This window comes from Myotis davidii, unplaced genomic scaffold (genome assembly GCF_000327345.1).
Source record: "Myotis davidii unplaced genomic scaffold, ASM32734v1 scaffold330, whole genome shotgun sequence".
Classification (NCBI taxonomy): domain Eukaryota; kingdom Metazoa; phylum Chordata; class Mammalia; order Chiroptera; family Vespertilionidae; genus Myotis; species Myotis davidii.
The window spans coordinates 808,168-823,229 of record NW_006283770.1 but is presented as its reverse complement, the minus strand read 5'-3'; the positions used below and the strand labels follow the sequence as shown (position 1 = coordinate 823,229).

Sequence of the window (15,062 nt, the reverse complement as noted above, 5' to 3'; positions counted from 1 at the left end):
ATCCTTGCTCCGGGACACGACCTGGGACGCGTCTGCCTATATCGCCGCCATCTTCCAAAACTCTTAAATTTTCTTTAATGTTTTCTAAAGCATTAGATTTTTTTTCTAGTTTTAAGACAAAATGCTGTGTCATTTTTAAATATAAAATCTTGATGAAATTAATACATTAAAATATTATGCTTGCAAACTCATGTAATCTTAAATGTGGGTATGATTTTTACTGCCTGTGTTTTTAGTAAGCTGGAAATAAATATATTTCTTAAGAAGGTCTAGAAGTAAAACCAAGTGTTTATTTGCCTACAGACTTAGAAAGTGTCTCCATATTTCTATAAGATACAATTAAGACCATTTTACTTCATTGTATGTTTAATAAAGATATTATAATTGCTTACTTACCTGTCAAACGTTTTAGGGATTACTGATTTTAAAGTTATATTAAAAGCTAACTCTGGTTGAATATATTGTCAAAATATACTCTTGTGGTTGGTTGTTAGGCTTTCAAATTTTTGCTGGGGACATAACTACAAACTTATTCGAACTTACTCTAGTTTTGGCTGGCTGCGATGGCTCAATGGTTGAGCATTGACCTATGAACCAGGAGTTCTCAGTTCGATTCCCGGTCAGGGTGGGCTTGATCCCCAGGGAGGTATGCAGGAGGCAGCCAATCAATGATTCTCTCTCATCATTGATGTTTCTTTCTCCCTTCTTCTTTGGAACAAATAAAAATATTTTTTAAAATTCTAGTTTAAAATACAGCTAGAACTTCAGCATATCAAGTGAGGTATATCAAAATACCTTATATATAGATATTTGGGGAAAATTTGAGGTCTGTCACACTAAAATTTGGAAGACTAGAGAAACTGCTGCTATGTGTGTGTGTGTATATGTGGGTATAAGTACATCATATGCATAGAATAAAAGATTGACTTCAAAATAACCAACCTTCAAAATGACCAACCATTACTAGAGCCAATACTAATTTGAGTAGTTAATTTACATAATAGAGAAAAAAGCAAAATTACTTTTGTAAGAGAAATCTTGGTGGGATATTAATTTGGTTGATAAAAGTCATTGAAATGTCCCCATTTTATGGTGTTTTACGTAATGTTCAACTTTCCAAAGATTAGAATTTTCATGTACATGAGATTTTTAAATGAGTGGTATTTTCTGAATTATCAGGAACAGTAGCTTGTATCATTCTTATAGAAATTATCTCCGTAGCATAGTCATTCACTATTATGGTGATCATCTTTTATAAAGCAAGAACATTTTCAGTGGTTTGTTCTAATCAGAAAATAATAGCCAGAATGGCAAGAGTAGCTCTTACGAGTACCTCTCTGGCCCAGACACCTGAGCTACGTATCACTTCATTTAATTGGGAAACTATTCTTGATCTGTTCTTATCATCCCACTGTGAATAGCATTCACAAAGTATCTTTATTTCTCTAAGTATTCCTTTACATGAAGCCTGGAAGCTTTATATAAATTCCTAACTTGAGAAGACATGAATGTAGACCCAGGAAAGTTGAGATAAATTTAAATCCTTCCTGTAAGATTTCGGTTAAGGAAAGAAAGGCAACTACCTTTTTATAGTGCCCACCTAAGATTAGCCCACTGCAGAGTTTTATGTGCCTATAGTTCATCTTGCCAGGCATGTAGCATGATAATCCCATTTTGCAGATAAATTGGTGATTAGGTAGTTAAATGTTTATTTTTGCATGCAAGGGAAAGTAGGGAAATGAGGAGTTGGAAAGTGTAATTTAAATGTTCAAAATGAATTTAAAAATGGTCTATATGGTTTATATGTGGCACAAACTGTACATAAAACATTTAGCCTAATCTTGCCCAAAGAAAATCTTTTTTGCTCTAATCTTTTATGGCTGTTATCTTCACATAATTTTCAGTTTGTGTTTTAAGCTTTTGGTTTGAAGAACATTTGAAGTTGTCCTGTGTACAGCTTTAAATGCTATAATGAAGGAACTTATCTAAATGTGAAATTAAAATATTTAGTTCTATAACAAATCCACTTAAGCATAACAATATATAAATTTTTTCTTGTTTTTTTTATTTTTTCTCTATCAATTTAGAATGTTCTGCTTATAATCATAAAATCGCCAAATGTATGTTACCAAATTTTAATTCTTTGAAAACAACATTTATGCTACTTATGAAGCAAAAAATAAAGTCTATCAAAGGAACTTTTAATACTAAGTTTTTCTATAAAACATTTGCCACTACAAGACTTTTGGGGGAAGTTCTTAATTAGTGTTCTATTGTTTAGCCCTAAAGCATTCTAATTACATTGTGTTCAATTGTCCAATAACCTTGAGTATTTTTTTTTTTTAGAGTTTGTATTCCATTTGTTACAACAGCATCTGTATACATTTGAAGACTGTTCAGACATGTTTGCCTGCTAGGTGCCCTGGTGGGCTCTCTGGCAGGCCCCATAGCTGGGTGCCTCAGATCTGGGGACCAGTGTGGTCTCCAACAATTGAAGTTTTAATATTATCCTGGCTCTCCTCAGCCATGAGCTTCCTTACCACTCCTTGCCAGGCGTGTAGTATGATAAGCCCATTTTGCAGATCAGAACACAGAGGCATCAATAGCTGCATTATCTGTCCAAGACAGGAAGCAAGGGATTAGTAGAAAATGAGTTAGGTTTGGGTGACCCCAAAACATCATTTTTTGTTTTCTTTTTTTTTACTTTTTTATCAAATTTATTGGGATGACATTGGTTTAAAAAATGATATAGGCTTTAGGTGTACGTCATCTATATATTCTATTGTGTATTCCCCACCCCAAGTCAAGTCTCCTTCCATCACAATTTATCCTCCCTACTAGAGGCTGGTGCATGACATTTGTTCCACCATTTGGTCAATTTGCGTATTAGCCTTTTATTATATAGGATACCCTATTCTGCCTCCCCCAACCCTTGAGTAGTTTCTTTTTAAATGATACTTTAAGTACATGCCATATTTTTATTTTTAAGTAACCTTGTGTTTGTAACATTAATTACAAGTAATACTTTACAAATGTTTTGATAATAAAATAGTAGTTGAATGTTGTATCTTTTTAGTGTAGTTCTAGTTTCCTATAACTTGATTTTAAATTGATTTTTTATGAATCTTATTTGAGTTATATGTTCATCATATTATCCCAATTCAGATACTTAAAAGAACATTTTCTAGTTATAATGAAATTTTATTTTGTGATTGTGACATTTTTGTTTGAAATGAAAAATATAATGTTTATTTTAAATTCTAAATATATTTAGAGCAGGTCCAGACTTCGTGTATGTTATTCATAATGAAAAAAGAATCTGTTTTAATTATCAGGATTTTTTCTCCAAGGCCCATTAAATATGAAGATAAAGATTTAGGTGGAATTTCTTTTCTTTAGTAGTTAAGTGTGTATATTTAGGTCTTGGCTATTGAGTTAATTTATTAACAAGTGCTAAATATAACATTATTGAAATGCTTAACCACTGTTATGTTGAATGCTGCATGGCCCTGTCAGGAGAATGGAGGATAGTACAGTATACTGCGAAAGTAATTGTAATGTGTAGTGTGTAATTACACATAATATGTAATTATTTCATAATAGCACCTTAAGCAAAGTATTGCAAAAGTGATTAAAATGTTGTTTTCAACAGCAATTTTAAAGTTATTAGAAATCTGTCCTTGGTAAAGCCTAACTTTTATGCTAAAAGTAATGTGAAAACGTAGATTAATTTTCTTCATTTTGTTTTATTTCCAGGTGGAGGTTTGGCTGTTGGAACAGTTCTTCTTATTGGTTAGTATAGCATACATATTTCCGCTTTCTGATCAGTTTTCTGTTGTGCGTAAAGATTTTACAGGTTTTTCTATTCTGAAATTACTAGTAAGTATTTAACTTTCTGCAGGAGATAAGGAATATTAAAGAGAAATTGTCTTAAGTTCTAATTTAAATTTAAACTTTGATCTGAACTTAAAATAAATTAGGCAAGTATATCTGATAATGTAGCTCTTAGAAATGTTCACAGGGCACTGTCCTTCATTTTTTAAAAGAAGACTAGAATTAGTGCCAGTTTATTTTTCTGGAGAATCTCATAGAGTGAGATATCAGAGTGATTAAGAAGTTGATGTGCTAACAAGTTCATTGTATATATCTCAGATATTTATCATTATTGTCTTCTTATTGAAAGAAAAGTAACAAACTGATAAATCATATTTTTTTATCTTTAAAAGTACAATGGTTCTTATTTAAATATATATTCATAATACCATTTCCCTTACTTCTTTTAGTTTAGATTGGAGAATTGTGGAAATGAAATGAACCTCGGCAGTTACATCAAAGCTCCCATCTAGCCACCAGTCACTTTTCCATAATCCTTGACAGATATCGAACACAATTTGAGTACAAATTATCTAGTTAAAATAACTCAGTACTTCACAAAGCAATGTTTGTTGTTGAAAATACTATGATTTCTTAGAAAGTTCCTTTTCTTAATGTTTACTCCATCTACTTATAACTGATTTTCGTTCCTAGTTTTGCCCTCTGTATTAATTATCTACTCTTTCACATGGCACTCTTAAAATATTAGAAAATAACTGTTTTAACATCTAAAATCTTATCCAAAGTAAATAGACATAGTTTGTTAAATTAGTTTTTATGTATCTTGGTTTTCATCCTGGTTTTTTTCTTGTCACATCTAGTCTAGCATTGTCTCTTCAGCTGAATCCAGAACGGAATACAATATTCCACATTTAGAATGACCTATACTAGAATTCTAGAAATGATGATAGCTGTCCCTTATTTTAAAATTTATCTTTATTATACATAAAAAATACTTGAAGGACTTTATGGAAAAAATAACTTGCAGTTTTTATATAAATAAATAAATACATAACATACAAAAGGATATATAGAAAAAAAAATAAGGTGTTCTTGCAGTTCCTCAGTCCCCATACCCAGAGACAATACTGCCCTGGTAGCACATTTAAATATTTCTACGTAAGAAATATACTTGGGAGCATTTAGAACCTTTGCCTTTTCCATTTAATACATCTTAGAGAAAAGTCCTTGTGGATTCATATAGATATACTTTATTCCTAACAGCATAGGATTTCATTGTATGGATATGCTATAATTTATTTAAATCATTTAGGTTAACTCCTTTTTTTTATTACTAACAATGCTATTGTGCAGATCTTGTATGAAAGCTTTGCATACATGTGTAAACATCGCTTAGCTGCCTCCTCCAGGCTCCCTACCAGAGATTAAACCTGAAACCCAGGCATGTGCCCTGACCAGGAATGAACAGGCAACCTTTCAGTGCACAGATGATGCCCAACCAACTGAGCCACACCAACCAGGGCAACTGTTCCAAGTTTTAATAACTGAAATTGGTGGTGAGAAAATCAAGTAATCAGCTCTAGGTATCATTAAGAGATGAGAAAAGATTTTCATAGCATAGTGGAAAGTAGTGACTGGAAAGAATAAATAAAAACACTTCATATTTATATACTATAAAGAATGGCTAAAGAAATAGTGAAACTGAGAATAAGAAGTGTCTTAACCGGGGAAAATTGTCCACAGCAATACCTGCAATAAACAAATGAAATAAGATAAAGATTTAAAAGTGTCAGGAAAATAGATAATTAGAAAGTCATTGTTGACTTTCATAGTCCCAGTGAAATGATAGGACCAGCTCATTTAGACTTCGATATAAGGAAAAATTGATACTCCTCTTCTTCCCATCTCTGGCTTCAGTCTACCCCTTGGGGGCCTAATGAACAAGTGTAATTCCATTTCCATATGATAGCCTGTCAAATATTTAAGGACAGCTCCCTTGCATCCCTTAGGTCTCTTTTTCTTCAAGCTAAATATCTCATTTCTCATGCTTTCAGGTCCCTTGACCATCCTGCTCACACCATTCTGAAGATACTTTAGTTTATGTAAATACCCAAGTGAAATATATTATTGTCAGTCTGGTTGTCTACTAGAATAGATGAGGACAATCAGCTCTCTCAACCTAGGAATTAGACTGTTAATTCTGGCCAGACCACATTTGCTTTTTGGCAGTTCTGTCACATCATTATCATTTTTGCTTGCCCAGTCTTAAGGGGATTCACTAAATAGATTAATTAAATGCTTATTATACAACTTCAAAATTTGTTTCACAAAATTGGTAATTTTCAGCTTGAAGAGCATAGTGTTTTTGCTAATCCCTAAATAGGTGATGTTCCTCCTGTTAGTTTTTGTGCCTCAAAGGAGTATGAAAAAATATAGTTGATAACTATTAGATAGAGAGAGGGAGATCGAGTGAGTGTGTGTGTGTGTTATGATAGGGTGTGTTTTCAGCAAACTACAGTAGATCTGGCTGATTTATAATTCAAAGATAGATTTTTGTTTGTTGTTTGTTTCCCTTAATTAATCCTACAAATATTTACTAGATATACACTATGTGTCCAATACTAGGGATATACCATTGGGAAGTGTTCTCTGCCATGAAGATCTTGTAGCTTGGTGGGGAAATTTCAATGATGTGTATTAAAGGGTATAATATATGTATAAGGGTTAACAAGATGCTGTCTGAAGCTGTTGGTCATCTCATCCAGCCTTGAGAAAGTCTTTTCCAAAAATGCGGTTATCTAATCTGGGTCTGGGAGGGTTTGAGGGAATTAGCTAGCTGCTCCTCAGAACTTTTTGTATATTGTATTCTGGAACTGTATGATGCAATCAGGTTAAGGTGGTTGATGAGGTTGTTCAGATTTTCTATTTTTTTAACGTTTTGTTTCTTCAGCTCTGTCAGTTACTAAGATGTGTATAATAAAATCGCCAAATATAATTTACATTTTCTGAGTTCTGTCAATTTTCCTTTAAACAGTTATATTTTTTATGAAATTCAAAGCACAGACAGTACTTTATCCACATACAGACAGTCCTCGGGTTATGTCGGACCCGATGTACGTCATTTCGTGGTTACGTCGCCATCTCCCATTTACAGTATTTATATAAAAAAAATGTTCCATCATTTCAATGTCTGTACATATGTGCTTTATGTTTTTTATTATTTATTTACCACAAGTAAAGGTCAGGAATTGTTATCTTTCTTTTAATTTCTTTTTTTTACTGTTTCACTTCATTACTGCTGTGTATGTGCTCCATGTGAGTGACAGGTGCTTATGTAGGTGGGTTCCGAATTAGGCCAAAAATCTCGTTACATCGCGCCATAGGAAGGGATCTCCAACGTAACCCAAGGACGTACTGTACATACATATCTGTGTATAAATACATAATACACAATCGCAGTGTTTTATAATTTCCCATCAATTTGTATTCTTTTTTCCTTCCTATAAATATGTTACCATGTTGTGTCATTTTCCTTTACCTTCTAATGATCTATAATACAAGTTAGCTGTCGATGAATTGCCTCAGTTTTCACCTTAAGTTTTGTTAATTCTCACTGAGGATATGTTTAGAGAGAGGAAGGGAGAAAGAGAGAGAGAAAGAAACATCAATGTGAGAGAAACATGGCAGGGCTGCCTCCCATTTGCGCTCTGACTGGAAGTCATACCCACAGCCTAGGTATGTTCCCTGACTGGGGATCAAACCCACAGTCTTTTGGTATATGGGATGATGCTCAAACCAAGCCAGCTGGCCAGGGCTGACCTCAGTTTTTTAATGTATTTTGTGAATTTACAACTTTTGGTTAAGTTGGATTTGTTTTTCAACTCTTTGAATATATAATTACCATTTCTTCTGGCCTTCATTGTTTCTGATGACAAATCACTTGTTAATTGTATTGTTGTACCCCTGTATATCATACCATTTTCCCCTTCTGCTTCCAAAATTATGATGTTCTTAGATTTGGTTTCTTTGCATTTATCCTAATAAAGGTTTCCTGTGCTTCTTGGATCTGTAACTGAATATTTTCATCAAACTTGGGGAAGTTTTGGCCATATTTTGGCCATCACTTCTTTAAATATTGTTTCTGCTACTTTCTGTCTCAGTGTCTAGGATTCCAATTAAACACATGCTCCACATGTCTCGAGTTCTGTTCAATTTTCTATGTTCTTCAGATTGCATAATTTCTGCTGATCTGCCTTCGTGTGTTGTTTTTTCTCCTATCTTTAATCTACTCATGAGTTGCTGGGGTCCAACCCCAGCAGGTCCAGGGGTCCCCAAAGGTGTGGACGGAGTTGGCGAAGAAGAAATGACACAGAGACAGCGTTCAGTTGATCAGCAGCCTAGCCAGGATCTCTAGCCAAGTTCTGGTCAGGATCTCCAGTGAAGTTCTGGTTAGGATCTCCAGCCAGGTTCTATGGCCATGTTCTCTCGCTAGGTTCTCCAGCCAAGTTCTGGTCTGGATCTCCAGCAAAGTTCTGGCGTTTGGTCAGGAAGACCTGGCACTTAGTTAAGAGGTTTTATTCCCTCCCTAACTTCAGGGGAAAATCCCTACCCGGGGAAACAACCTTTCTCGGAGAGGTGACCTTGGTTAAAACACTTAGCGCCAAGAAGGTGAGCAAACATATTAAGAACAGTATGCCATATACGCCAGGTCCCTTGAAACAGCAAGGATGGACCGGCTCCCGGCAATGAGATCACCAGTAAATTTTTTATTTAAAGAACCATAATTTTAAGGTATAAATTTTCTGTCTACTTCATTTTTATAGTTTTTATTTCTCTGTTGATTTTTTTCTGTTTTCTTATTGATACCATATGTTTGTGTGTTTTGTTTTTTTGTTTTTTAAGGTTCAAAATTATTTATTTATTTATTTATTTATTTTTAAATCTATCATTTCTATATTGGTTAAGGTATTACAAGTGTGTCCTCACCACCCCCCACACACACCCCATTAACCCCCAACCTTCCCTCCCCTCACTCATGCTTTCATCCCCCTGTTGTCCATGTCCATTGGTTTGGCATATATGCACACATACAAGTCCTTTGGTTGATCTCTTCCCCTTACCCCCACCCTCCCCTACTTTCCCTCTGGGGATTGACAGTCTGATCGCTGTTTCATACCATATGTTTTTAATACTTTGTATTCATTTTTCTTTAATTCTTTGAACATATTTATAATAGCTGTTTTGAAGTATTTTTTTTTTTTGTTAATCCTCACCGTAGGTTATTTTTTCCATTGCTTTTTATAGAGTGGGTTGCGGGAGAGTGAAAAAGAAAGAGAGAGAGTGCGAGAAACATCAGTGTGAGAAAGACACATTTGGTTGCCTCCTGCATGTGCCCTGACTGAGGCCAGGTACATGCCCTTGACTGGAATCAAACCTGCGAACCTTTCGGTATGTGGGCTGATGTTCTAACCACCAAGAACACCAGCCAGGGCTGAAGTCTTTTTCTTTTAAATCCCACTTTTGAGCCCATTTGGAATCAGTTTCTTTGGAGTGTGTTTTCCTTAGTCTAGATCATATTCAGTAATTTTTGGTTAAAATCTGTATATTGTAAATAATAACATTGTAATGGTTTTGAATTTTATTATGTTCTTCTGAAGATTACTAGTTTTTTGCTTTAATAGGTAGTTAGCTTGCCTGGGTTTAGCTTATTAATTCATTTTAGTATACTATGCAGCAGATAATATCTCTGTTCAGTTTTTGTACCCTTCAATGTTGCTTTTTCAGCCTGGTCACACAAGATTGGTCATTGGAATCACAAAGTTTACTCACTGGCCAAATATTTGTACAAAATACATACTCGGATTTTGGGCTTACACTTTCTATAATCCTCAGCCTTAGTTCTGTTCTCTGACACCTCAAGTCAATAGACTTTAGCTTTTTATAGTACAAAATTCTGCTCTCAGATTGGGAAAAGCATACCTTCAAAAGGAGCAGCAAATTAGCAAATCTCACATGCATAACCCTCTAAATTTTGTGGCCAGCGGAGGTGGTGTAGTAGATGGAGAATGATTTTTATAAAAGTCAAGAAGACTCTATTAAGAGTATCTACTTCAAAATAAGAGTATCTCTCAGTGGTTCTCAACCTTCTGGCCCTTTAAATACAGTTCCTCATGTTGTGACCCAACCATAAAATTATTTTCGTTGCTACTTCATAACTGTAATGTTGCTACTGTTATGAATCATATGTAAATATCTGATATGCAGGATGGTCTTAGGCGACCCTGTGAAAGGGTCGTTCCACTGCCAATGGGGTTGTGACCCACAGGTTGAGAACCGCTGTTTAGCCTATCTAACTGTACCTTAGGAAAGCATAATTATCGCCCCACCTCCTATAATTGTTTTAAAGAGAAAAATTATAAAAACACCTGCTTGTTCGTGGTATTCGGTAGGATTCTGATTATATTATTATTTTCTTTTTTACAGAAGAGGATAAATATAATACTTATTCTCCTTTGCTCTTCAAGTATTTTCTGGCAGAAGGAGTCGTTGCTGGGCATACTTCGTTGGTCGCATCTGCAAAAGAAGACCCTGCTGACATATTACAGGTATAGTTTAGATTGTATTCTGTATATTCAGTTTTGCATCTTAAATATTTAATGAAAACATTATTTATATATATAAAAAAGATAATATGTTTGTACATATACAAACTATGTTTATATGCACTAATGCCGCGGTTCTCAACCTGTGGGTCGCGACCCCTTTGGTGGTCAAACGACCCTTTCACAGGGTTCACTTAAGACCATCCTGCATATCAGATATTTACATTACGATTCATAACAGTAGCAACATTACAGTTATGAAGTAGCAACGAATGGTTGGGTCACAACATGAGATACTGTATTTAAAGGGCCAGAAGATTGAGAACCCCTGCACTAATGGATTCCTACATGCATTATTTTTCTCTTAAAAGTATCAAATTTATTTAAACAGATAGTTTCCTCTTTTTGGAAGAATAGTTTCTTGAGTTTGAGAGATAGAAAAACATTGATGTGAGAGCAGAACATCGCTCGGCTGTCTCCTGCATGCCCTCTACCGGGGATCAAGCCCGCCACCCATAAGTCATGGAATAAATAACAATTCATTTACAATGAACCATATCATATTTGATGAGTTAGTGTAACAAGATATTTAGGAATGAAATATGAAAATTAAGACTATCATCTTCAGAATTATTTTATGGACTTTAAGTCCATGAGTAAAAATTAAAATTCTATCTTAATAATTTGAAAGCATTCTTTTATTTCCCAAAATATCAACCTTTTACTCAAATACTGAACTCATTTGTTAAGATCTTATTCATTGTACCACCTATCTTTTGCCTTATTGGATTCTTTGATTATAAATGAGATCAGAGATACCAGTTGATTTAGAATTAGTTGTAGCAGTATTATTTGATAAACAATGTAAAGTTTTAATTTCATTAAAAAGGTTTCTTTTGTTAATTTGGTGTCAAGATTAAGTCTGTTTGCTCTTCATCTTCAAATTACTGATCATGGAGCAAAAATTGGAATTCTGAATCCAGGGAGTGATTATTTGTTTGCTCTTAGTCATTAAAGTACAGTCTGGTCTTTCTGAGTAAATAGAATACAAAAGTATCTCAGATCTATCTTGATTTTTGTGTTCTGCCAAAAATTGAAATAGCTGTAAGAATGAAGTTAAAGAAACACTCCTTGGTTGGCCAGATATATTCTTTAATGTTTTTTGTTGTTTTTGTTATACTTACTTCCAAAGTTGTAGTTTTAATACATCATGTTAAAATAGTAAAAAATAATTCTGGCCTTTCTGTCATTCTACTTTGCAAGCTTTGTTGCATGCTCAATAACATAACACATTTTTCCATGCATTTTTAATTTTTTAGCCTGTATAGTATTTATTGTATTTCCTATCAAAACTATTTTGTCACTGTATACGTTTTGTCCACAGTATAAGTCCAAATATTAGACAAGCCCTTTGAAGGCAGCGTTGTAATCAGTGTATGTTCCCTTCATTTGTTTGTCAACAGTTTATTTGTTCAGAAAATTATCAGAACATACACTTTTCAATGCATATAATTCTGAAGTGCTAGCTGAGTCAACATTTGCTGTTTGACCCTAGGGTTTCCCTTTTCCACCCCCCAACCTGCCCCCCCACCCCCACCTCCGACCCTTGCTACTCCTGAGAACTTATTTAAAATTTGAAACTCTTCTCTGGCAGCTACAATTAGAGCTTCTTTGGCAATCTAAAAAAACTAAGAAGAAACAGGCGAAGGCTCAATACTATTCCAGCGACCTACATTTGTAGCCAGCTTTTAAAAGAGGGCAAGTGCCTTATTTTCCAACAGGAATGAAAGTTAAAAGTATAAAGGAAAATAAACCCAATTCTCTGTCACTAGCTTGTGAAAACCATCTCTGATATAACATTAAAATAAACACACATTTGTATTTGATGTTTGTGCATCGGCCAACAAAAAAAGGGCTTTTGCATGCAGAAAGGTAACTTAAGTCATGTAGTAAAAATTCCATACTCTAATATTTATCCTCAAGAAGATGAAATATATATGGGATCTGGGCTTAGATTTTAATTTCTGTGTTGCTAATTAACTAGTGGCAGGATCTTGTACAAGTCGCTTAACCTTTCATATTAAGATAGGGATAATACCTAGCTACCTCATTCCAGAGTTCCAAATTTAAAATATCTGGAAGGTTTGCTTTCTAAATCACACACATTGCTTTCAAAAATTTTAATTCAAGCTCATCAAAAATGAATTGTTGTACTTGATGGTTATTGTTATGCTCAAAAGAAATGTTAAAATCTTAGCACTATTATATAGCACTTTATCATTCTTTGAAAATAAGCCATAAAGGCCAGAATTGAGAATATTAGTAGAGTTCATTTTTCTTCTAAATACTTTTACCAAAAAAAAAAAAAAAATAGTAGTTAGAAGAAAATATTCAGTCCTTTTGAATTACATGACTTGAAATTCCGAAAACCAGAATCATTAAAAGTAAAAAGAATACTTTTTCATCAGCTCCCAAATTAACGTATTATCCCTGTAAATGAAATATTAAAGGATACCATGAAAAGAAGGCAGCACACCACCAAGGGTCATAGATTAAGCAGACAGTACAGAAGGCTAACTTTGCGGTGTGACAAACTCAAAGAAGGCAGGGCTACTTCTCCAACTAGTGTTGGCATGATTCTTCAGTGGCCAGTCTTTCTTTCCTGAAATGTTAAATTTTGTTTAACAAAAAATGATAAGCAGTTTCAGAAAGTGGCCTTAGCTCACCACATCCATCTTTTCATATTCTGGAATAGTAATGAACTCAAGCATTTGAAATGTGCTACATTTTTGTAAAATATTCTTCAGTTGTGTTATTTATGTGCGTGTGTAGCTAAAGGACTGTGCTACATTTCAGAAACAAGGTAGAGAGTATTAAACTGAAGATGAATTGGAAGTAGAAAGTAGAGCTGTGACTATGAAGTGAAACTTCTTACCTTTATATTCTTAAAACAGATTACAATATACAGAGTGCTATAGAATTAAAGAAAATGGATTTTATGCCTTTATTCAGGACTCAATGAGCAGAAAGAATCAGTTTTGTTCTATTGACACCTAATGTACTACAGGCTGTAATTTTCAAATTTAATTAAAATAAAGGGATATCCAATTTCATTTAGTACCCCACAATATCCTAAGGATTTTTGTTTGTGACATTTTCCATAAGCTGGATTTATTCTGGAAAAATAAAAGAATATGGCATCAGACAAAACCAGTCACTTGTGTGTTCCTGAGCCAGTGTTTAACTGATCAGGATCTCTTAAATGAAGATGAATGCCGAATTTGATTCCTAATTGAAATTTCTTTGACAGTAGATATTCCTGAAACTTTAGAATATATCTTTTCCAACAATGTAAAAATTTTAGTTACCTGAATTTAATAAATAATTATAAGATTATTGTCACTATCCTAATATAATTATATTTAGAAATGTTTTAGTTATATCAGGCTTTTATAAATTAGTTTATAGTCAGTAAGGTCAATTAGTATTTAAAGGAATTTTGCAAGAATCCTATGCCAAGATAAGAATCCGTCTATAACTCAAATTATTGCATAACCTGTTTATTTAATATAGATTTTCATATATCATATTTTGTTAAAAACCGGTTACTCTACACCCTTATACAATAAACATTTACTAAAGAAGATCATTGCACATGATCTCACCAACTAAACCTGCTAATACCAGTGAATTTGTGGATAATTTAGTCTACTTAAAATGTATGACTTTTAAAAATGTCTTTATGGCCACCAGTTTGGCTCAGTGGATCGAGCGTTGACCTGCGGACTCAAGGGTCCCAGGTTTGATTCCGGTCAAAGGCATGTACCTTGGTTGTGGGCACATCCCCAGTAGGAGGTGTGCAGGAGGCAGCTGATCGATGTTTCTCGCTCATCGATGTTTCTAACTCTCTATCCCTCTTCCTTCCTCTCTGTAAAAAATCAATAAAAAATATATATATTTTTAAAAAATGTCTTTATGTAGCATCACCTATACTCTGGATTTCCATGTCATCTACATTTCCTAATGTTTTAACAATTGAAGTCGCCTTTCTCCCATATACTTTTTTTAAAATTAAATATATATTTTTTATTGAAAGTATTACAAATGTCCCCTTTTTTCTCTCCATTGACTCCCTTCCCCCCACTCCTGTACCCCTCCCCAGGCCTTTCTGTGTCAATGGGTTACACATGTATACATGTAAGTTTTTTGGTTGATCTCTGTCCTCCCCCCGGTCCCCTTCCCTTGAGGATCCTCAGTCTGTTGCATGCTTCCTTGTCTCTGGATCTATTTTGTTTGTCAGTTTGTTTTATTCATTAGATTCCACATATAAGTGAGATCATATATTTTTAAATATTTAACTAGAGATAATGTGAAGGGCAGACATACTTTTAAAATATGGATACTCAGGTTGGATATTTGGTGTACTTTGTATTCACATTATGATAATAATATCTTTGGATTTGTTTATCTTTCAGAAAATAAATATCCCCCCTCCCCCAAAAACAAACAAATAAAAAAAAAACCCACTCAAAATCAACAAAGTAATATACTTACACAATATAATACACTTGTTGACATGGATAATGTGCTAGTATTATTAATTATACAGTTACCAAAATCTGCAAG

General features: G+C 34.0%; 1 protein-coding gene across 1 annotated transcript in view; it reads left to right on the top strand.

Annotated features, from left to right (window-relative positions):
- Positions 1-15,062, top strand: part of ELP4 (elongator acetyltransferase complex subunit 4) — a 180,209-nt gene that overhangs the window by 4,836 nt on the left and 160,311 nt on the right. The window contains exons 2-3 of the mRNA XM_006753936.2: positions 3,757-3,792; positions 10,318-10,439. Coding sequence (XP_006753999.1) covers positions 3,757-3,792; positions 10,318-10,439 — 158 coding nt within the window. The remainder of the gene's footprint in view (positions 1-3,756; positions 3,793-10,317; positions 10,440-15,062) is intronic.